This window comes from Rhynchophorus ferrugineus, unplaced genomic scaffold, assembly GCF_030347505.1.
Source record: "Rhynchophorus ferrugineus isolate W39M unplaced genomic scaffold, kcgeb_rfMv2 rfM1, whole genome shotgun sequence".
Classification (NCBI taxonomy): domain Eukaryota; kingdom Metazoa; phylum Arthropoda; class Insecta; order Coleoptera; family Curculionidae; genus Rhynchophorus; species Rhynchophorus ferrugineus.
The window spans coordinates 71,132,115-71,154,938 of NW_027472580.1; the positions used below are offsets into that span (position 1 = coordinate 71,132,115).

Sequence of the window (22,824 nt, forward strand, 5' to 3'; positions counted from 1 at the left end):
GAAAATGAGAATTTGAATGTTCCGTGATTAATGTCTGTTATTCCGAAACCGTTGTTTTACGTAGAGAAAAGTCAAAACCGTAAATCGCTAATTAAATACATGCAGATACCATAACATTAAAGTGTGCAAACTTCAAAGAGACAACTGGGTAAAGACATATAGTTACGAGAGAATGATGAAAGTTAACAAAACGAACAACATATAGTGTACAAGGAAAAGATATCACTTTGGTGTTATTTTATATTACGGGGTTCACAATATATTATACACATTAACATTTTTGTCACTTTCACTAAATATAAATATAATAATAACACCCAAGCTGTCAAAATCTCCAAAAAATAATAAACTGAATGTACTTCTCTGTGACATGAATAAAATACGTAACTATAAGAAATGAAAAGTTACATAATCAAATTAAATCATATGAATTTTCTTGTTTCTTGTCCTCCTTTCTCGTCCTCAGTCTCGCGTCACATATTAGTCATGTTTTCGCCTCATTTCAAGATAAAAGATTAAAAGGCTTGATAAAAAAATTTTTGGTTATATTTAAGAGAGACAACGGCACCAGCTTTACATTACTGAAGTAGATATAATTTAATAGTAGCTGGTGTGCTCGAAAAAAAAATATGTGTAGGATTACTGAGACTCGTTAAACCCATATCTTCTTAAAGCCAAAACAAGGTGTGAGAATCCCTCACTTGCTAAAACTGAGTGGTGTAAAACAGAATTAAATCAGTAAAGCGGAATAACATTTATTAGCAACAATATACAATATAGGAAAATATACAATAAAACATTTCAATTTTCAGTACGGTGTATATTTAAATTTGTAATATCTGCCTTTATATAGGTAGAAAAATGTTAAGGAACGTCATATTATAAAAGATAAATAAATAAATATAAATAATATCAACCTCAAATGGATATGTACAACTAAATCTAAAACAATTGCTTGCAGATCTGGTCAGATTTGTGCAATATCACAGAGACATCTTCGGGGCCTACTTTGACCGGAACAATCGACGTATTAAACTATATGAATAGGAATTCGCCGGTATTCCACCGAATCCCTTAAAAACAACTCACAAATAACCTATACCTGTTTTGATAAGTTTGCAGTCCTTGTTGATCGTGAGGCGGCGGATAATACGGCTCTCGCTGTCCGGTCCATTGGGGCTGCGCTGGTGGAGGACCACGCGTCGGAGCTCTATTGCCTGTCCGGTCATATTCACGGTCCCTGTCGTCGTAATAACGGTCACGGCTATCTCCTCGACGACTTCTGGGTTTCTCCCGGAAACCGCTACGATCGTAATCGCTTCGTTCTCGATCATTACGTCGCCTGAAACAAAAGAATACCAATTATGTTAGTAATCCCAAGTGTATTTAACTTAATATAAAGCGTGCACGTATGATTAAAATTAACAAATTCTACGCCTATGTCACCAACAAAAAAATAAAACTAATTTCTTTCTTATATTATGTTCAATACTTAATTAACTTTCAAAACACCTAACATAAGTATTTACTATATTAAGTACCTTTGTATCTAAAAGTGTAATTAACTTAATATCAAGGTAAATAACATAGTTGATAACATTTGAGGTTAGGCCTCATTTGTTTTGCTTATTATGTGTAGGAGTCTAATATTTTTTTCAGTTACCAAATAATATAGAAAAGTATATTTAATAGATTCTTTTTTAATATAATGATATGGGTTTGGTCGTACAAGTGTGCATGAGGTCAGTATAAATTTCTACAAAGTTCGAATACCAACTAAACAAAAGAAAATGAGCTTCGAACTGAACTCGCTGAACATTCACTACTGAACTGATATTTCCTCAAAATACAAAGAAACATATTAATTAAATTTAAGCAAGTAAGATACATGAAACTAAGTAGAGACTAAATATGTTAAAGCATCTATAAATACAGATTTTGTGAAATGCTTGATAAAATACTACATACTACTTAAACATGGGTAGTACTTTTTATCTATATATTGATAAACCTGAAAAAATACAACCAGGGGATTAAATTAAAACACGATTTGGAAAACACTTCAAGTTTTTGATGATATTTATGTAGTAATAAACTAACGTGACCCTCTCAGATAATGTTATCAGGAACTTGAGAGATACAAGAGAAGTAGTATTTTTAGTAGTAATTATATTTTTAAAATTAATTTCACCTTTGGTATCCATTAATAAATTATATTCAATATATACGGTTTTTCTCTGCCATTAAACAATCTAACCTATCAATTTCATTCCCTTTTTTATCGCATCCAAAGATAACCTTTAATTAAAATCAAAGGTCCAAAGGGAATTAATTAAGCGATCAATTAAATATTTCTACCACTATCTCTTCGAAGTGTTTGTATAATTGTTTTCCTGGATTGTACAGTTAAAAATGCCATTACAGTTTCAAACTGTATGATAAATTGACAACTTGACTTTAAGAAGATGACCGAGGTAAGATAACACATCCACGACGATTCGCGAATTTACACTTATAAATTATGATTACAAAATTGTATAAATTGTGTACGTCACTATATATCAACCAATTAAACAGGAAATGTTATCATCTGTAGAGGTTTGACATGGTAGAGAACTGGTGATATAGATACATAACGTGTATAAAGGCGCTGTGAAATTTAATGATTTTCTTGTGGGAACTTAAGGTTAACATCAAAACAGGTTCCAAACTATTACCTTTTCCAATCTATCTGGTAACATTTCTTTGTCTTTGTTAGATATACATATCTTAATATTATCTTATACTTATGCAAGTATTTTTATAAGTACTGTAAATGCTATTATTTTGTTATAAAACTATATGCTACCGGCTCACATCGATCCATTACAAAGTTCGATTAGAGCTTTATCTTCTCCACATTCAAAATTTTTGATTAATTATGCCGCTGTTCTCCAACTGTATCGAACTTTCATTACTTTCAATTATTCGAGAACGAATCTTTTATTAAAAATTTCACAAGAGAAGCAGTTAAAAATAAAAGGTAATTATAAAAAAATAGTTATAGGAGTTATTTACAGGATGACGCTTTAAAATTTATTCATAGTGTTATTACATAAATAAAAAATGCTCCACTGCTTACTGGCTAAACCAGCCAAGAATTAAAGCAAAATGATATTTTATGTTAAGATGGTTGAGATACATATAAAGTAGTTTGCTTTTATGTAATAAACATAAAAGAAATTAGTTCTATTCAGATAAGTAATAATAGGCTGTGAGGGAACCAATTTTGGTGTCAAATACAATACAATAAAAAGTTGAAAGTATAAGCTGCAACATTTTATATTTGTCTAAGATGATATGTGTGGAAGAGAAGTAATAGACAATTAAAACTAAAATCCGCAACTTTCGAAAGCTTATCTTGCCAATTCTGTTATGAGATTTGGACACTGTCACATTCTGACATTCGTCTGTTTAAGGTCTTTCAAATGCGATGCCTAAGAAAATTGTACATGTTTTTATCTGAGATCGTATTAGAAAAGAAGGCAATCCTTTAAGCTACGACAATCACTGCGCTATTGAAGAAATCATTCACAGACGCAGATTGCAATGGTATGGACATGTTTCTCGAATGAAAAGTGAACGAATGCATGCCAGATTTCAGTGGCGAAATCAACTTTTTGGCGTGGAAGATAGAGCGAATAGTCCTGAGAAAAACATTGACCAGGATCGTGGAAAGTGATCTGAAAAATAGGAAACCAACTAACTAAATATACGAAGTTCGAATAATATAATAAATGTGAAATATCGAATATTCGAAGTCCTGCAGCACCAACAGTAGCGTATTGATTGAGAAGTAGATTATCCTTCCAAGTGATGATCAGGTGATAACATATGATGATAAAGAAATACTGATTTGATATATGGATAATGGAAATATCACCTAATATAATTTTAGTTTTCTGAGTTTGAGTTTGTTTGTGCTGAGTTTTCAACAAAGTGGCATTGCATGTCACACAACCCATGTCTTGATTGATTTATTGAAGTACAGATTTTGCACCTTTTATGGCCGTAAATTTTGAATTAGCCAAACACAACTAATTACTCAGAACAAAATATTCGCCCTGTTTTTACAGATTATATTCATATATAATATGTTAAATGCTTGAATGTATACTGCTCATCTTTTAACTTTGAAAAGGCATTTATTGAGAAACATTGATACGATATATATTAATCAAAATATTTTTCAATTCTTCTGGCATCTTTCTACTAACGACGCCACATTGAAAGAACGACGTTGGTTTGGTAGAAATCCAATCGCCCTTTTTTAATTCCTCGGCATTTCAAAATCGTGCGCCAGATGGTACTATATCTGCTCAGTTCGCTGGGTATGTCGGAAAGTGTATCCTTCACAACTCTCAACAAACAAGAGGATGAACTTGCGTCTGTCACTCGCTATTACTGGTCTTGGTATACATTTGCAGTAACAGTTTCATTCAGTTATACGCTACATCTTGCTGATCCCACCATATGCACCAGACTTGACGATGAGTAATCCGCTTTGGTATCGATGAGTATGGCGCTCCTCTACTAACCTATAACCCTTTTTGCGTCTGCAATTGTAATAATAACACTTTTGACCGCCAATCACAATAGGCCACAAGAATCTAATTTTATCGAATTTAAATGACATTTGCAGTCAATTCGAGTGATGGCCTCCATCTCCATTTTTTCTCCTTTTAAACGTGTGGGACCAGTTGATCCATTAACTATTAATCTGAATCAAATTTCCATGGGAATTCTAGCTGGGTTTTCGCCAAATAGATCTTATAATTTATCATCTTCGAACTAACTTGATTCAAGCTCTATTTTGTCAGTGACATCAAAATCGCCATAAATCATTAACACCAAAACCGCCAAAAGGGAGCAGCATCAGCATGTTTGTAAAAGTGACTTGATCAAAATACACACAAGCAGCTAATATAAAAATAAAACTTAGCTTTATAATAAAGTTCATTTTGAGAAAACTTTTATAAATTGTACTTGATTCGGTTAGTATTATCTATTAAAATGTTTATGTTTATTATAATATGTTTATTTGATACTGCACGTAATGTATAATTAACAGGTCAATTGAAAAGCCTCCGGCCTGTCATATAGATGGCGCAACTAAAATTAAATCCATATGTTTTTTACTTAGCCCTAACCCTCAAAAGATGCGTGTATAAACTTGACAGCGGTCGGATTACTAGTTACCGACGAAAACATTTAAAAAATCCACAAAATGTTTTTGAATGACCATGAACTGAAATTGAATAAAATAGCAGACACTCTAAAGATATCAACTGAACGTGTACATCATATCATTTACGAATATTTGGGTATGAGAAAGCTCTGTGCAAAGTGGCTGCCGCGCGAGCTCACTTTTGACCAAAAACAACGACGAGTTGATGATTCGGAGCAGTGTTTGAAGATGATTAAGTGTAATAAACCCTAGTTTTTGCGTCGATGTCGACAATGGATGAAATATGGTCCCTTCATTTCACTCCGAAGTCCAATCGATAGTCAGCCGAGTGGACTAACGTACACGATGAACCCGCTCCAAAGCGTGGGAAAACGCAACAGTCGACTGGCAAGATTATGGCGTCTGTATTTTGGGATGCGTATGAAATAATTTTCATTGACTACCTTGAAAAAGGAAGGATTATTAACAGCGACTATTACATAGCGTTATTGGAGCATTTGAAGGACGAAATCGCCGAATTTGAAGAAAAAGAAAGTGCTGCTTCACCAAGACAATGCACCGTGTCACAAGTCAATGAAAACGATGGCAAAAAACCATGAATTAGGCTTCGAATTGCTTCCTCATCCACCGTATTCTCCAGATCTGGCCCCCAGTGACTATTTCCTGTTCTCAGTTCTCAAAAGAATGCTCGCTGGAAAGAAATTTTCGTCGAATGAAGAGGTGATCGCCGAAACTGAGGCCTATTTTGAAGCAAAGGACAAATCGTACTACAAAAATAGAATCGATCGAAAAGTTGGAGTGCTATAATCAGTGTATCACAGTTGAAGAGAATTATGTTGATTAAAAAAAAAACTAATTTTGCCAAAAAATGTCTTTTACTATAGTAGGCCGGGGACTTTTCAATTGACCTGTTATAACAATATTTTGGATGTTTTTGTAGGTATTTCGCCATTCAACGTTTATTAGTCAAGAGATAATACGCCTTAGCATTATAGGCTTCTATCCAAATAACATCAAATGGAAATTCCTCACATATTTGTGGATGGTCATAATATACTTGATTACAGCGGCACAGATGTGGACGGTGACAGCCCTAACAATTCATTCTGTCGACCTCACGGTGATATCTGAGATATTCTTGTTCTCGATGACACAAATATCATTCATAAATAAATTGATATCATTCCATATGAAACTAAAAAACGCTGCCAAGCTAGAAAGAATGCTCTCACGAAATGTGTTTACTCAAGTGTCGCTAACCGAACTGGCTGTCATGAAACAACAATTTAAAAAGTGTCAAAGGGTGCTGAATATATTTATCGTTTTGTGTTTTGGGGTCGTCTTGTTTTATGCCGTTTTTCCAGCAATTGATCAGGGCCAACCGGGGCAAAAAAATTACCCTTTTCCCGGAGAATTTCCATTTAATCCCGATGATTATTACATGTGGGTTTATTGTGGGCAGATATTAACAGTTGCATCCAGTGCTTGGACCAATTCAGGTAAAATATACTAATTTTAATACACAAAACATAATATGGAAAGTTCTCTGAAGCGGGTATCTAATAAAGGGTCAATATTTCACGAAATTTTAATCCCGTCATATTCCAATTATCGGTTTTAGTTGCAAAAATCAAAAAGTGGTAATTTTGATATCAATGATAAAGACCCGGAAGACCAAAAAATGGAAAACAAAGAATTGAATTGTAAGACCTATAAGACGAGACTCCAAGTTAATCTCTCAAAAAACTTGCAAAAGGAAAGGCCCAAAAGGGGGAAAATGACTGCTATACAAATTGACCAAAACTCTTCAAAACTATTTCAACATTGTGGTTTAACTGCTTGCCGGGCAAAAATAAGTGGATCTAATACAATTCCAGGCCTAAAAGTGCTTATCTTATTAGCTTATCTAATTGAGGAGGTCTCATCTAAGTCTACATCGACACCGAAGCCATAAAATTTTGTTAGGCTAAAACCGAATTAAACTGTCGCCCACAGACGTTAATTGGACAAATTGAATAACGTATTCTTGCAAAAGAGACCAGTAACAACGAGTGACAAGCTAAGGCAGGCACGCAGACAGATAACTAGTCATCCACTTGCATGACAACGATCGGCCATACATTGCAAAAATTGTTAAACATACGCTATTTCAGACCAAATGGGAAGTTTTGTCGCACCCAGCGAGATTATAAGACAGCATTCTCTGATTATCACGTGTTTATATCAATTCAGCATGGCCATAGCTTGGTTGGCCAAGAAGAAAATATTTTGATTAATATATTATTATGATTTTTCTCACTAAATATCATTTCAAAGTGATAAAATCATCAAAATGCATACAAACTACTTTAATACGAAATGCCTGACAGAAGCTATCTAACGAACTAGAAATTTTCAAATAAAACAGTGATGAAAACGAAGATCTCTTTAGAAAGAGAGAAAGAAAGAAAAAAGGCTTATGAATTAGGAAAAGCGCTAGAAAAATTGTATAAATCTTTAAGAAAAGTATAGTCCAATTCCTAGAAAATATATAGGTTTCTTACTTATACAAAAGTTTTTATTGATTTAAGTGCCAAGTAGGTCCAAGGTTTAATATGTAAGACCTAAGTAAATAATGGCTACTGGCTGCTAAACGAAGGAATGCTAATTCATAATCAACCAAAGACCACATGTTAATTGTATTGTTTCGTGGAAATTTACATATCAACTTCATCAAACATGAGTTTACCATAAAAATTGTGCTATTCACTTCTAAATGAACAAAATATAAACAATCGCAAACAATTTTTACAAAAAATTAAATAACCAATACTTGATATACTACGCAGTATTTTTGGGCCAATAGATTAAACATTACAATAGAACAACAATTAAACATGACAATAAAAAACACATCAACGACGAATTATCATTCATATTAATATACTATCACTTAATTAGCTGAGTTATTTATGTTCATCAAAATTTAGATATCGCTGTGTGTTATTGTGTTTATTAAATAGTAGAAATCCAAATTTATAATAGCTGGTGTTGACTTTGATACGACAGAATATAAAGAGAAGACTCCCAGCAAATTTCAAATATATTGAAACAGAACTTGAGATTGAAGACCATCGAAACATCATCATTAGTAATAACCAACAAATGATACGGATAATAATTCCCGTCAAAATATAAGACACGATAAAGACTAATGGACTCATCAATTTGTAATAAAGAAATAAATATTTGCAAAATATATTAGTCAAATTGAATTTTTCAAGCGAAATTTTATAGTAACAGAGATTTTTAAAAAATATTACCGCAGGATATTAAATTTTACCACTTTTAAAAATTGCAATAAAATGATTTAAAAACTAAATTTAATTATGTAATTATTTAAAAATTTAATTTAAAGTCAACAATTTTGTACCATAATCTTTGTAATAACTTATCTACCTATCGAATTGTTTTAGCGATCGATTGTTTGTTTCAAAAACACGTCACCATGGCAACTGTATTTTTTCAAATACTTTGCGGTAGATTTAGGAATGTAATGGATAAATTAGACGAAAATAACGAAGAAATATTAAGGAGAATTAAAAAGTGTGTCATATATTACAATGCAACCATTGAGTAAGAGTTTCTGGAATATTAATTAACTATTACACCAAAATAATAACAATATATTCTGTAGATATGTGTCCATGATACAAAATACGTTTTCTTATGGTATACTGATCCAGTTCTTATGTAGCGTAATCATCATATGTTTGACAGTATTTCAACTATCATTGGTGGTATGTATTAAAGTTGTTAATTAGAATTTTAATAATTAATACGCGTTTTCTAGGTCGACTACAATAGCACCAAATTCGTTCTAATGATAATATATTTACTGTGCATGATGTTCCAAGTGTCTCTATATTGTTGGTACGGTCATATATTAATGGAGAAGGTAATTTGATATAATTTAAATGCTGAAAATTAATGGTGCAAAACTAAACTCTAATAGTAGCCTATAATTTTAATTGATATTATATATGGACATATTTGGAGAGAGTGAGGTAATACTTAAGTTTTTTAAATATAGTGGCGGTAAAACAGAATTTTGTTATACCCTCACAAAAATTAATCCCAAAAGAAGAGCTGCTAAAGAATAGCCCACTTTAATGTTTATTTGGCTAAAGAATAAATAAGAAAAAATTATATTTTACCAAGTCGGCGTTTGACTTTCGTACATCAGAAACGTGTTAGGAGACACAGTTAGTGAAACGAAATAAAAGTGTAAGATCTGTGTTACAAAACTCACAATAATAACAGAATTAAACCCTAATTTTAACGTTAAAAAGTCGCAAATCGCTCAATCGGAGAAGGTGAGTGTAATAAAATAGTAAATCTAAAATTACAATATACGGTTAATACTCGAAAACTTGGAAATTTAAACTTTAAATGTAGCGTAAGATAAGTTGAAATAACAATAGCACTATTGAAAGCTATTATAAATTTTAAATGTAACCGGCTTGGTGGCGCAGTGGTAAAGGCGATGGGACGGTCCTCCTACTGTTGCGATAGCCGCGGGTTCGAATCCTGCTGGGGCATGGTCGTAAATTTACGCTTGTGATTGTTTAAAATTTGTGAATGTTCTAGACAAGAGTGTAAAATACGAAAAGGAAAATGATCCCAGTCACGCCAGTAACCAGGCTGGGTAAGACCGGATGTCTTCTGGGACGATTTCTAAAGTTGGTCACTCGCCAGTCGGTAGGCTTAATGCTGAGGACCGTAGTTCGGAGCCCACGTTAAACTTTAGGCCCAGTCCAGATAAACCCATAGTAGGTAAAAGGAGACCATAAAAATATTTTTAAAAAAAATTTTATGTCAACAATTGCTAAAAACAAATATAAAAAACGGCAAAAGAAAAAAACAGATAAAATGGATTAATAACAGGTGAAGCATACTGGGTACAACAAAATTAAGTTTTGAAAATCCAATTAGAACCAAATGATCAAGCATTCTACAATGCAAGATGAACGCAAATTCAGCGCGGGAGAACCTTGAAATTGCATTAGCCAATATAAGTAACTGCACTTCAAACGAGACTAGCTAACCAAAGCAACGATAAACAATCAAATCAATAACACTATTGTTCACAGCAAACAGTTTACCACTGACTTAAATTAATAACACATATTAAGAATTGCAGCGAGAAGTAGACTGGATAACTGCTAAAATAAAAAGAGAAGAGTATATAATTCTAACAAAAGAACAGCCTAATATTAAACAAAATGAACAACAGCAACAAACAAAGGATACAATAATGCGACTACAATTTTGCCTTACTTTAAGAAACAATGCAACAGCTTTAAACAATTGACAAATTAAATTTAACGCTAAATATCATAAAACATGACTAGAATTTTAATAACAACCGAATGAAGACAAGCACACCAGATTGGCAATTAAAATTATGGAAATAGCGCTCCCACGAATACTCCAAATTATAAAAATAACGGATGAATTAAACAAAATGGACTTAAATGGATTAATGTATTAAACATTATCAAAAAAAAAGGAACCAGAATAATAATGGAGAAATAGTTGTTCAAAGGAGTTATCTATGTTTATGTTATCATTTCGACATGATACGAATACAAAGCTATTTATGAAATAAAACAAATTCTAACGGTCACAAACACAATGCACGCCCTGCCAACTATACAATTATAGTACCAAAGACGCAGAAATGTTGCAACCGAGAACAAAAATGTGCAACAAGCAATATTTAACACATCACAAAGGGTGTTTAGTAGCAAAAACGTCCCAAAAATGAAGAAATGAGGATACTCAAGCTAGAAAGTAAAAGTGACGGAAAAGAAGCTGCCGAAAATAAAAGTTAAAATTATATGCTGAAAATATTTTACCGGTACCAATAATAAACAAAGTATTTGAAAAACTCCTGTTAAAAAGATTAAAACCAATCATAAAAAAAATCTAATACCTGCACATCAGTCTGGTTTTATGAGCAAACGTTCAATAATTGACCAGGCATATAGACCCAGATATTATTTTTAAAAAAAGCCTACCAAGAGAGAAAACGTTTGCTTAGCTACAATCTTGGATATAGGGAAGTAACTCATGTCTTCCATGCTCAAGTCCATAAAAATATTACCGACAAGTGCGACTTAAAATCCTAATCTTGGTAGGATTTCTAGAGCTAAACAAAGAGAAGCTTACTCAACAATCAAAGAAGGTTCTGTTAGTAATGTCACACTAACTACATTTCATAAAGAAACTGCGATACTTGTTATTGGAGACAATAGCGAAGAAGCAACAATAAAACCGCAATACGCGAATAATAAAATAAATAAATAAAAAATAAAAGGCCCAAGATATGAATTAGAATCCAACGAAATTAAATCAGTGTATTTTGATTTTCATACCAAATTCTTCATATACTAATAAATATGAATAACACTATTATCCCGAACGGTAACAACTCTAAATAACTTGGGAGAAATTTTTGCAAAACAAAATAATTCGAATAAAAATTCAAAAAACATGTTTATTTGGAATAAAACCCAAATTATCCATACATAGGTTGCTACTGTTATTTAAAACATAGGTACCTATAGAGAATTTAAATATGAAGATGTTCTGCGAGAAGTAATAGCAACATAATACTTGTATAAAATCCTAAGTATTCAACAAATGAGACAAGTACAACACACGAGACAAGACTCAATTCCCACACCGAAGTTCACATCGGAGCGCTGAAGCTCTTGGATAACACTAAACTAGAAGAGAGAGTCACAGCCGAGAGAACCAAACTGTGTGATCTTGCGTAGTGAAATGTACTAAACGATAAAAACACTGAGAAGCTACTAACTTTTCATCCTATTACAGGCTAAGTAAAGGCCAATGCCAATTAACTTTTAATTTATTTCTGTAAGTGCTAAATCTATTATGTGAACAACAAAAAATCACGTTCACAATTAGACCTAAACTGAGCTATCACGTCTGATTCTTATCCAATCGTAGATTATTCATCTAGTATAAATGTGATCTATTGATGATAAAGAAAAATAATTAACAAAAATAATTTTCCACTATTTAAAATATAAAATAATTTACCAAATTATATATCGATCTATATATAATTATTTTGTTGACAGAGCAATGAGATAACCGCAGCCTGTTACGCGATCAACTGGAATGATCTGGATTTGGTTAATCAAAAGCTTCTCATCACAATAATGGAGAGAGCCAAACGACCCGTTGAACTAAACGCACTTGGTGTTTTTAAACTAAATTTATCTACTATGGTCACGGTAAGAACACGAGACTACAGAGAAATGAGCAAGATGTAATAACACATGGCGTGAATTGCATTCACCGCTTTTTCAATTAGTATTATCCTCTAAAAGAAAGCTGTTAAAATTTCATGATATTCTACTCATAAGTTTGTGAATTATTGTGCTAAGATTTACACTATTTTTGTTTTTTTTTTTCAAAACAATGGATCAAAAACAACTTCGAGTTGTAATTTTACTTTGCTTCTTGATAGGAAAAAATAGCGTTCAAGCGAAGCAATGGCTTGAAAAGTGTTATAAGGACTCCGATCCTAAAAAGTAAAGACACCGGTGATGCAGAATGCAGTTTGCCGTCCCAATGAGGTGGTAACACCAGAAAATATCAAAAAATCGACAAAACCGTTTTGGGTGATCGAAAAGTAATGTTGCGTGAGTTAGCTAACATCGTATAGATATCAAGAGAACGTGTTGGTTCTATATTGCATGAGCATTTGACTATGAGAAAGCTCTGTTCAAAGTGAGTGTCCCGTTTGCTCACTGTTTAGTCACATTTCGACAATCTACATCAATTTGTGTTTATTATCATATTTTCTAACTCTACGGTTATGTCTTTACTGACTTACTTATTAACTTAAAAATGGTAGTGAAAAATTGATGAAATTCAGATAAAAAAATTATAAAAATATATATATATATATATATATATATATATTTATTAGTAATTCAAGAAGCCATTTGTTGGTATAATGAATATTAGTAAGACAAAATTATAATATATCCTAGAATCTGACACCAATAAAATTGCCAGTATAGAGCCACTTTCAAACGTCACATAATGACAGAAAATATAAACTGTAACTAGTTATACTAACACTGTTTGGTGGGATATGTTAAATTTGTATGTTATCAATATTAGTATCATTGTTCACAGCGGTTATTAAAAATATGATGTGCCAGATAAGAATATATAAGGAATGTTGTACATTGTACAACAATGAGACAATATTGTACATGTTTAGAATCCGGAAAACCGTACACTTAAAAAGGTATATTTAGACCACATAAGTGGTGTGAAAAAAATACAATGAAAATACGCATCGATGCTGTAACTTCGATATTGAAATATGTCGCATCACTGAAACAAACCAAGAGGGTTAGTTCCAAGAATTATGTTTTGAAGATATGAAAAAAACAGAATTTTTCAAATTTGTAGACTAGAATAACTATAAGATTAAGCTACTTAATGACGAAAAAATATGTATTAGTACATTTGGACAACATAATAACTATCCATTGATTTTGATTTTTTTTAAATAAATAACATCATTATTCAAATTGACTTAAATGGAATACAGAAATTTAAACAGTACAAACATAACTAAACTAAAAACTTAAACCATCTCAGCCATATACTACATCTTGTTTATTTCAATACAGTTTAAGATATATTTTAAAAAATATAAGTTACTTGAAATAGATCAGATTTTTTACATCTTTTACTTCAGTTAAGCGGATATTCCAATCGAGAAATTTGACAAACAGTGTTTTTTTCAAATTTTCAAAGATTAACCCTTTAAGAACATATTCTTTCAAAATATCTTTTCAAAATTTGACCAATTTATACCAATAAGAGGATTTTTTTTTATCTTAATTTTTCGAAACAGTTGAGATGATATCACAAATTCTATAGAACCAACTCACTTGAAATTTGGTGATAGAGGTCTCTACATTATCCTATCGTATCAAAGGAAATATATATATATATATATATATATATATATATATATATATATATATATTTAGCTATGTTATGGCAGAAATGTGTTTTTAACAATTTCTTGATATTTCCGATTATTTTTAATCATTCATCATTCATCCGATTCCAATAATTTAAGATTGATAAACAATTAATATCAAATTGTTTACAATATTTCACGAAATAACATGTTTCATACATTTATAGATAAGTAATAATTATCAATAAATCATTGACTTGAAAAAAAATGTTATATAACTTCAAGGTTTAACAAGAAACTAATTCTGTAATTGTGTGTCTGATTGTGTAATTGATAATTGTCGTAACAACAATTATGAAATAAGAGGTTTTGAAGGTTATATTGTATGATTGGTCACTACCTTAAGATTCAGCAGCCATTTGATGCATTTTAGAATTTCGTCTTGAAATATACAAGAACAAAATGCACAGAATAAAAAAGACCTTTATGACAATAAAAACACCAAACAAAATTATAAAAGACAAAGAATATCAAATTTGAAAATCCTAATATAAGCAGAGAATTGTATTTTGTTGTTAACGTTGTTGCTAACTTGAGCAATGCTCATGCCTGAACCAACTTAAAGTAATCCAAAGGGAGAAGAAATAAACAGAGAATTTTATAAATATTGAAGTAAAAATAATAGGATATGGAGAACCAAAAACACTACTATCTATATCATAAAATGTTACTTAAGTAGATACAGAAAACTTTAAAAACTCATTTTTGTAATAAAATCAAAATATTGATAACAATTACATTTAGCAAACATCGTAGAATGTGTAAAGAAATATGCAAAATAAAATAACACCTATTACTCCATAATTTGACTATCTCAAAACTTATTAGACCGTTACAACTATACTGCCACTACAATTTCAATCACCCCTATTAAATGAAAGTTCCCCTTTCGTGAAAATAAGTGCAATTCCGCCATCACAACGGTAAAATGCCATTAGTTATCACAGATATTTATTTTTTATTCCCTACTGTCAAATACGACAAATTAGACCGATCAAATTATTCTAAAGATGAAGTTCCTACTAACTGAGAGTTATATTCAACTATTACATAGTATTAAAAGCAAGAAGCGAAATGTTGTAATAAGAGCGAGCGAGACTATAATTGTAAGTACTTATCACATAACACTATTATATTTATATATTAATTAGCAAATTAGCTTAAAATAACATGAATTCTTGTTTTATGTGATAAAACTGAGTGGCAATTACCGAACATTGATTTTGGGTAATTACATTAATAAATGGCTATAGATAACGATGAAAAGCTATACATATACACTATTTTATTTTAGATTTTGCGCACTTCCTACTCGTATTTTGCAGTGTTGCAGCAGATATATAAAAAGTAAACAGTATGGAATTACCTTCAAATTATCGTAGAAACCAAAAAAAAAAAAATATTGTAGCAAATAATCATGACCGTAGATTTTCACAGTTGTAATGTAATCTAATCTCACGGGCAATAAAAGTTATTTTAAATAGCATCACTAGTTTTAATTTCCTTTTCACCTTTACGTAATATTTTTACTTATAAACGTAAAAGGTAATATTTTTCATTTCATCTAAATAACCACAACGGTGGACTAATTCTAGAGCATATGGTGGATGCGCAAAATATTCGGACAAACTCCACTTATTATTGTCCCAAGATATCTTTAACTCGACATTATTAGAATGAAAAACAAGTTTTTTAAACCTCGTGTTATTTTATCAAAATGTAGATTTGAATATGTTATACATCCTAGTAGTTGTGTATCTATATGTCTGATACAAGTTAAACAAATGTGCAGTATATATTATTAAGGTGTTAAGAATTAAATTACAATCATTAATTTATTAAGCAATAACGCAATTAACTGAAGATTGGTATAAATAGCTTCTTAACACTATATTGATGGTATTACACAAATATTTGAAAGCAATTAACAGGTCTGCATGTCTTAAACAAAATCAAATAGTGAATGATTCAAACTAATGTTTGTATATGTATGTAGGTGAAATTGCACTTCTACTTTAATAAAGTAAAAATCTAGTAAAACACTACCACAAAAGGACTCTACAGTTACTACATACATCTGTATCCAAATTATTTTTCCATTAATTTGGAAACCCTAAAATTGTCTGTGCCAAATAGCACCATTAATTACAAGCACCTATTTTTCCACCTCTAAATTTAACTATATTGCCATACTACAACAGCTATACAAAACCAGTAAATTAAATTAATACTAAAATAAATAAATGTTGTAATCAAAAGACATACACGCTTTTAATTAATACGAAATTGATAAGAACCATGTTTCATTCTACTTCCATGCTATGTTTCATTCTATAACCTAATTAAACCAGCCAAAATTGGTAATTGAAATAATTGACAAATTAATTACATATAATTATAATAAACATAAATCAAATAAAAAGGCAACACTTCATACTTTAAAATTAGACAACTTGAAAATATAATATATATATATATATATATATATATATATATATATATATATATATATATATATATATATATAAAACAATCATATAATTTAAACTTTGCCAATTACTTCGTGTATAGTCTATTCAAAGTTTTTTTAGTAATGCGTCGTGGATATTTGTGACGTCGAAACATTACAATGTTGCCGCATCAACTCTGAGTTTTAGTTTAGCTTGGCTTTGACATACAAAAATCTAATCTAAATAAAATAATTGTACAAAAATGTTATCAAATATAATTTATTTTAACGTTATAGTATATCTAAAAACTACAGTTAATTATACAGCCACAATAAATTATACGAGTTAAAACCTCTTATCACTAATGCTTTCAAGAATTTTGCGTACGTCTGACAGCTGGTCGCCGTCTGGTTGTCAGATGTACGCTAAATTATTCAAAATATTAAATTACTAGAGGTTATAAACCGGCAAACGTTATTTTAGCCCTTTTATTATTTTGATAAATTTTAAGTCGCTACTTTGTTTGAAAATGCCGAAAACAATAGAAATTTAGAGTCACAAAATGATTGCGGTTTTAATAGGTTATTTCGAAAAGGAACGAGATTATGGAGGTCCCCTTTTACCGGTAAATTCCGTCAGAGAGGTAATTATTGATGATATTAAATAGTATAAGTCCTACAATTTTATTGAAAATGTTTTTAATGGATTGCTGAAGTGCCAAATATTAGTGTGGGTACTGTGAATAACATCACTTAGAAAATGAAGAATAATACGTTGATTTCACCCAAGAAAACCCGTCTACATACAAAGTGGGTGACGAGTCTTATCGACGAGTCGAGATATAAACATAAATTATATAAAATTATTTTAGAGAAAATTGTCTGTCTGGAAAGTATACATAAAACAATTAAGGACATGCAACTTTTTGAGGGATGTAAGACATCCTTTCATACACTCTTATAGGGCATAAGGTTTAAAGGTGTAAAGATAACCTCGAAGAGGTTTAATGGAACTTCCAGACATTAAAAATAATTCAATTTTTAAAGGCATAAAATAAAACCACGGAAGATAAACTATTTGAATTTGTGTATCTTGATGAAACTTGAATATTTTAATATGGTTCATTGTGGCACTTTTGGCAAGACAGTAACAAAAAAAGTGTAACGACAACAAAAATTAATGGAAAAAGGTAAAAGTTACAATAGCATTCGATTATGTTTTTTTGGTCACTCTATTTATTAATAATTAACTGCAGACATATTGCTGATAGCAGGATTACATCAAAAACTGTTTGGATATGTGGAAAGAAGCATTGTCAACCATAACACCTTCGGTTTGGATGAACTCGATAAGACATACAGAGGAAGTAATCGATAAATGGTGGAATCATGAACATGTTTTAGACAGTTTAGAAATTAACAGTTTAGTGATTGAATTGGACAGTGAATGGGAAAGTGAAAGTGACTGAAGAAAACTTTCAGGATATGTGATAATGCTGGAAATTCCTGAGACAGACTGATGAGAGTGGAAACAACTATGGTATGCACATAATTATATTAACACATAATTAATTGAATATGAATATAACTGTAGAAAATGGTAGTATAGGGCGTGAAAGATTTGTGTGCACAGATATGATTGTAATTGTTCAAAATTAAACATAAGCATTAGGTTAGAATGTATGAAGAGAGAATGAATACTAACTGTTTTGTAAATATGGTAAATGCGTTAGACAGAATTCAGTAGTTAATTTTAGTAAGAATGGTGTACACAGATAGAAGCAGAAGAAGCAAAATATACAGTGATACCAAGATGACTTGACAAGTAAACACACCATCAAAGGAAACAAGAACTAAACGTAAAAAGGTAAATATGCTCTCCAATGAAAGTAAAATACGTAGGATTAGGCGACCAGGGGGATACCACTACATAAAAAAACGCGCCTAGAAACTCTATCACATGGGTGGTGTGGAAAAGTAAACAAAATAAATCTAACCTACAAACTATTATACCTGAATTCTTAATTGTAGTTTTAAGTCCTTTGATAATAATGTATTAGATGTACTACAATGTTAAAATAAATTATATTTGATAACATTTTTATTCAATTATTTTATTTAGATTAGAATTTTCTTGTATGTCAAAGCCAAACTGAACTAAAATTCAGAGTTGATGCGGCAACATTGTAATATTTCGAAGTCACAAATATCCATTAAGCAATACTAAAAAAACTTTGAATAGACTATATATAATTCATATAGATAATTAACTAAACTGATTCACTTAATACATCATAAATACCAATCACCCACAAATCAAGCCAAAACTACAACCTTGCAAACTGACATAAATAATTTTTATGGTCATGCTCGTACCTGTGAGGTGGAGACCGGACGGGTGACCTGAACCGCGCATGGTCTCTCCTCAACTGAAGGGAAGATGGCGGTGACCGCCTCGGAGGGGCCGGAGACGACCCTCTCGGGCTTTTCGAATACGATCGAGAACGCGATCTAAAATAGACACAACAGAGCCCTGTTTTATTTGTACTGTCAACTCAAAAAGAAAACCTTTAATAATCTGATCTTGGTCACTTAATGCGACAACTCGGAAACAATTCCCCATACAAATAGTTGACCTATTGTCATAAACAGTTGTATAAAATGTGTTATCAACTGTTCAAGAAGTGAAATTCATTACACCAGAGATCAGATATTTAAAGTATATGTTAGAAATAGTTAAATAAGCTTAAGCTACAAGCACAATTCTTTTTGAGCAGCATGTACATGTACCTTCAGAGACAGAAATAAACTCTCAGACAGCATTCATACAATACTTGAAAAGTGGTATTATTAATCTTTCAAGCGTGATTGGATGTCAATTTTTTCTATGATAAACATACCTGCTGATTGAAAATGATCGACTGCGGCTTCTCCTCCTAGGAGTTCGGCTGCGTCTACGACTAGGAGGAGGCGATCTACTGAAGGTCCTGCTTCGACTGCGACTCCTGCTCCAACTCCTTCTAGCAAGCCGCTGCTGCCTAGCCCGTTTCTCGTCTTTCTCTCGTAATATACGATTGAAAGCTGCTAATGGGTCATCTATCACTCTACAAAAGAGAAATGAAATATGATTTATTACTACTAAATACCAAATGCAAGTACTACCATTTATAAAATATCACTAAATATTTTTGCAAATCAATTGTTATTTTAAAAATATAAATAAAAGAAGTAAACATTATTTGTAACACTGTATAAAAAACATACATACAATGGATCAGATATTTACACTAAAAATGAGTAAAAGCTATGAACAAAACCTAGACCTCCATATTTCGCTTATAGATTTTCTGTAGATTTATGACCCAATAAAGAGGAACTGATTTTGACAAAACAAAGAACAAAATCAAGCAGTTTCAATAGTAAAATTGGAGCTAGGTGATGGGATTACTTAATTTGGTTCAGGAATAAATTTGTAAAGACAGCCCAATGCATACAGAAGGATTAATATACCAGAGAAAATAATAGCTGGCTTTGCAAACAAAGTACCAATAACAGGATTGAAGAAGCAAAGTATAACTTTGACAGACTGAAACCCATTACCTGGTAGTAATAAGTAAATGAGAGAAATGAGGCAATGAGAGAAAAGCTAAAGTTAGAGAGCAAAGAAGTTTTTGAATGATTGTAGAGGAAATCTGTTAAAAACGATTGATGAGAAAAACTTAATAGAGGAGAGGAAGGTTTTAAGAATATTTGGAAAATCAAGGAAGGTATTAACCATTGGAAAAATGTATCAGTATTCAATCCAATATATTATGTGTTATTAGAAAATGTTTGTTTAAATCAACATATAAATCAGAAATAATTACCCTGGAGGAGTCCTTTCTCTAATGCCGCGCCCTCTGTTATAATCCCTTGCTCTTCCTGTATATTGTGTTGGAAAAGCCGCTGGCGGACCTCCTAATGGAGGTCGTGTAGGGTCATACAGTGGCCTTGGTGGTATCGGGTATGGTCTGTGATAATGGGGAATCAGTAAATTACTATTAGATATGATATAAATTTCATACCCTGGACCCAAAAAGGGCGCAGGCTGAGTTCCAGGAGGAGGTATACGAAAATTAGGCGGGGGTCCTTGAACGGGAGGGTAATTTCCTAACGGAGGTTGCTGTCCTGGAGGAGCATAAACACCTGGAGGTAAGTTTGTAGGTGGTGGACCCTGAAATTTAAAACAAATGATACATTAATTTGTGTACATAAATTTAATGCTAATTTATTAGCCACCCAAATAGTAAACAATTTTTAAATACTAATATTCCTAGAAAAAAAAAAGTATAATTTACTAACCTGCATCGGCCCAATAACACTACCTGGTAGTGCCCCTGTTGCAATTCCAGAATTATATGATTCCGATGATGTGGGGGGAATATAATTTGTGCCAATACCAGGTGGTTCATCTCTAGTTGGTGTACCTTGTCTCTCTTCAGAGCGACTAAAACAATATATATATAGTAAAATATATGTACTAAAATGCAATGTATATGTTAAGAATCCACAGATGGTAATAAAATATATAAATGAAACCTTACCATTTTTCATAACTTGGAGATCGTCGATGTCTACGTTGTTTAGGAGATTCTGACCTCCTTTTCTGTTTTGCTGCAATAAAATTATACTGAGTGAAGAAATGATCTTTTTTTAAGTATTTTTTCTTACAATCCTTTTCTTTATCCCTATCATTCTTTACTCGGTGATTTGTATTTGTTATGTTGCTAGTGATCTGATGTTTGGGGGATTCAGAAGGTGGAGGTGACACACCTGGTGGGCCTTTAACATCATCTGTCTTAAGAGAATCCTCATCAATTTCCTGCTAGAATAACATTACTATATCACATTTTTTCATAAAAAATATTTAACATACTTTGGAAAAATCAGTTTCATTTTTAGTATGTTCAGTTGAATCAGCTTCAGAAATAACGGTCTTTTGTTCTAACTTTTGATGTTCTTTTTCTGTTGAATCAACTACAGGTGGTGGGGTGGCCTCTTTTTTGGGTTCAGCTTCTTTATCAAGAAGAGATTTTGGTTTATACACTGGTTTTTTCTCATATCCTGTTGTATTTTTAAAGTTTGCAACAGATTTTCGTAAGAACCTATTAGGAATAAGTGTGGCAGGAGAAATGTCTTTTTCATGACAATCTGGGCATTCATGCTCTTCACTTTCCAATAGCACACTTCTTATACATTCATCACAAAATGAGTTTCCTAAAAAAAACAGTATATTTTTAAATGTTTAAAAGGAATGTATGACTAACTTACCACAACATGGGATCATAACAGCATCAGCTAATAAATCAGAACAGATGGAACAAACTAGATCTTCTGGAATTTCTGGTTTTGGTTCCACAACAGGAGGGGGGGCTGTATTTTTTTGGCTATATGCTTGATAGTCTAAAGCTGGAACTGCATACTGTCCATTTGACATCATCATAGCACCTGGAACTTGAGGACCTTCCACTGGAACCATAAAACTCTGTGGTATACCAGTACTTTTTTTAATTTCAAGGTTTTCCTATCAAGAATAGATATAAATACTAATATATTTAAATCACTATCATATACTTACGGTTCCCTGACCTAAGGGACAGTCTTTAATCCAATGACCATTTTGATGACATTTATAACAACGGTAACTAGCTGGTACTGGTCCCACCTGATTTGCTCCTCTAATTTTAAGATAGCTAAAAAGGAGTGTCAACACATATAGCCAACCAATATATAAATATATATATATATGTAAAAACATACTTGCTAGGGTCATATTCTTGTGTACTTTGTGTCATCATAGCTTTAATCTTATCATCTTCTGGTGCATCCAAATTAGCTAAGTCTACTGCTTTCCCTATCGGGCCAATATCATCCATTTTTATTGAAGGTGGTGTATCATTTCCACCATAACCTTCCCACTGTTTAGGTTTAGGTACTGTTAATGGTATCCTTGCTATAAGCAGTGACGTATTTTTTGGAATAAGGGTATTTTCATCTTTATAAACTGAAACAAAATTATAATCG

At 31.8% G+C, this 22,824-nt stretch overlaps 2 protein-coding genes and 1 long non-coding RNA gene across 9 annotated transcripts in view; 2 read left to right on the forward strand and 1 right to left on the reverse strand.

Moving 5' to 3' along the window:
• Positions 1-15,798, forward strand: part of LOC143189948 (odorant receptor 4) — a 39,573-nt gene extending 23,775 nt beyond the window's left edge. Inside the window, exons 1-7 of one of the 4 annotated variants that reach the window (XM_076393963.1) lie at positions 2,394-2,474; positions 6,168-6,726; positions 8,683-8,842; positions 8,904-9,006; positions 9,060-9,164; positions 12,379-12,534; positions 15,607-15,798. In XM_076393963.1, the coding sequence (XP_076250078.1) occupies positions 2,466-2,474; positions 6,168-6,726; positions 8,683-8,842; positions 8,904-9,006; positions 9,060-9,164; positions 12,379-12,534; positions 15,607-15,663 (1,149 nt within the window). In that variant the 5' untranslated portion in view covers positions 2,394-2,465 and the 3' untranslated portion in view covers positions 15,664-15,798. Of the gene's footprint in view, positions 1-2,393; positions 2,475-6,167; positions 6,727-8,220; positions 8,437-8,682; positions 8,843-8,903; positions 9,007-9,059; positions 9,165-12,378; positions 12,535-15,606 lie in introns of those variants that run through there. The other 3 variants (XM_076393978.1, XM_076393969.1, XM_076393985.1) reach the window with 3 other exon arrangements.
• snama (something that sticks like glue) overlaps positions 1-22,824 on the reverse strand; it is a 31,078-nt gene that overhangs the window by 7,796 nt on the left and 458 nt on the right. Inside the window, exons 2-13 of one of the 4 annotated variants that reach the window (XM_076393938.1) lie at positions 22,561-22,804; positions 22,379-22,493; positions 22,072-22,324; positions 21,677-22,017; positions 21,472-21,622; positions 21,345-21,414; positions 21,103-21,247; positions 20,826-20,974; positions 20,628-20,771; positions 19,662-19,865; positions 19,138-19,272; positions 1,103-1,342 (exon numbers count right to left, since the gene is read on the reverse strand). In XM_076393938.1, coding sequence (XP_076250053.1) covers positions 1,103-1,342; positions 19,138-19,272; positions 19,662-19,865; positions 20,628-20,771; positions 20,826-20,974; positions 21,103-21,247; positions 21,345-21,414; positions 21,472-21,622; positions 21,677-22,017; positions 22,072-22,324; positions 22,379-22,493; positions 22,561-22,804 — 2,191 coding nt within the window. Of the gene's footprint in view, positions 1-1,102; positions 1,343-19,137; positions 19,273-19,661; positions 19,866-20,627; positions 20,772-20,825; positions 20,975-21,102; positions 21,248-21,344; positions 21,415-21,471; positions 21,626-21,676; positions 22,018-22,071; positions 22,325-22,378; positions 22,494-22,560; positions 22,805-22,824 lie in introns of all 4 variants that reach the window. The other 3 variants (XM_076393929.1, XM_076393946.1, XM_076393955.1) reach the window with 3 other exon arrangements.
• Positions 17,274-17,740, forward strand: LOC143189968 (uncharacterized). The gene is made up of 3 exons (XR_013004125.1): positions 17,274-17,405; positions 17,478-17,571; positions 17,634-17,740. It is a non-coding gene; the product is annotated as an uncharacterized LOC143189968 (long non-coding RNA).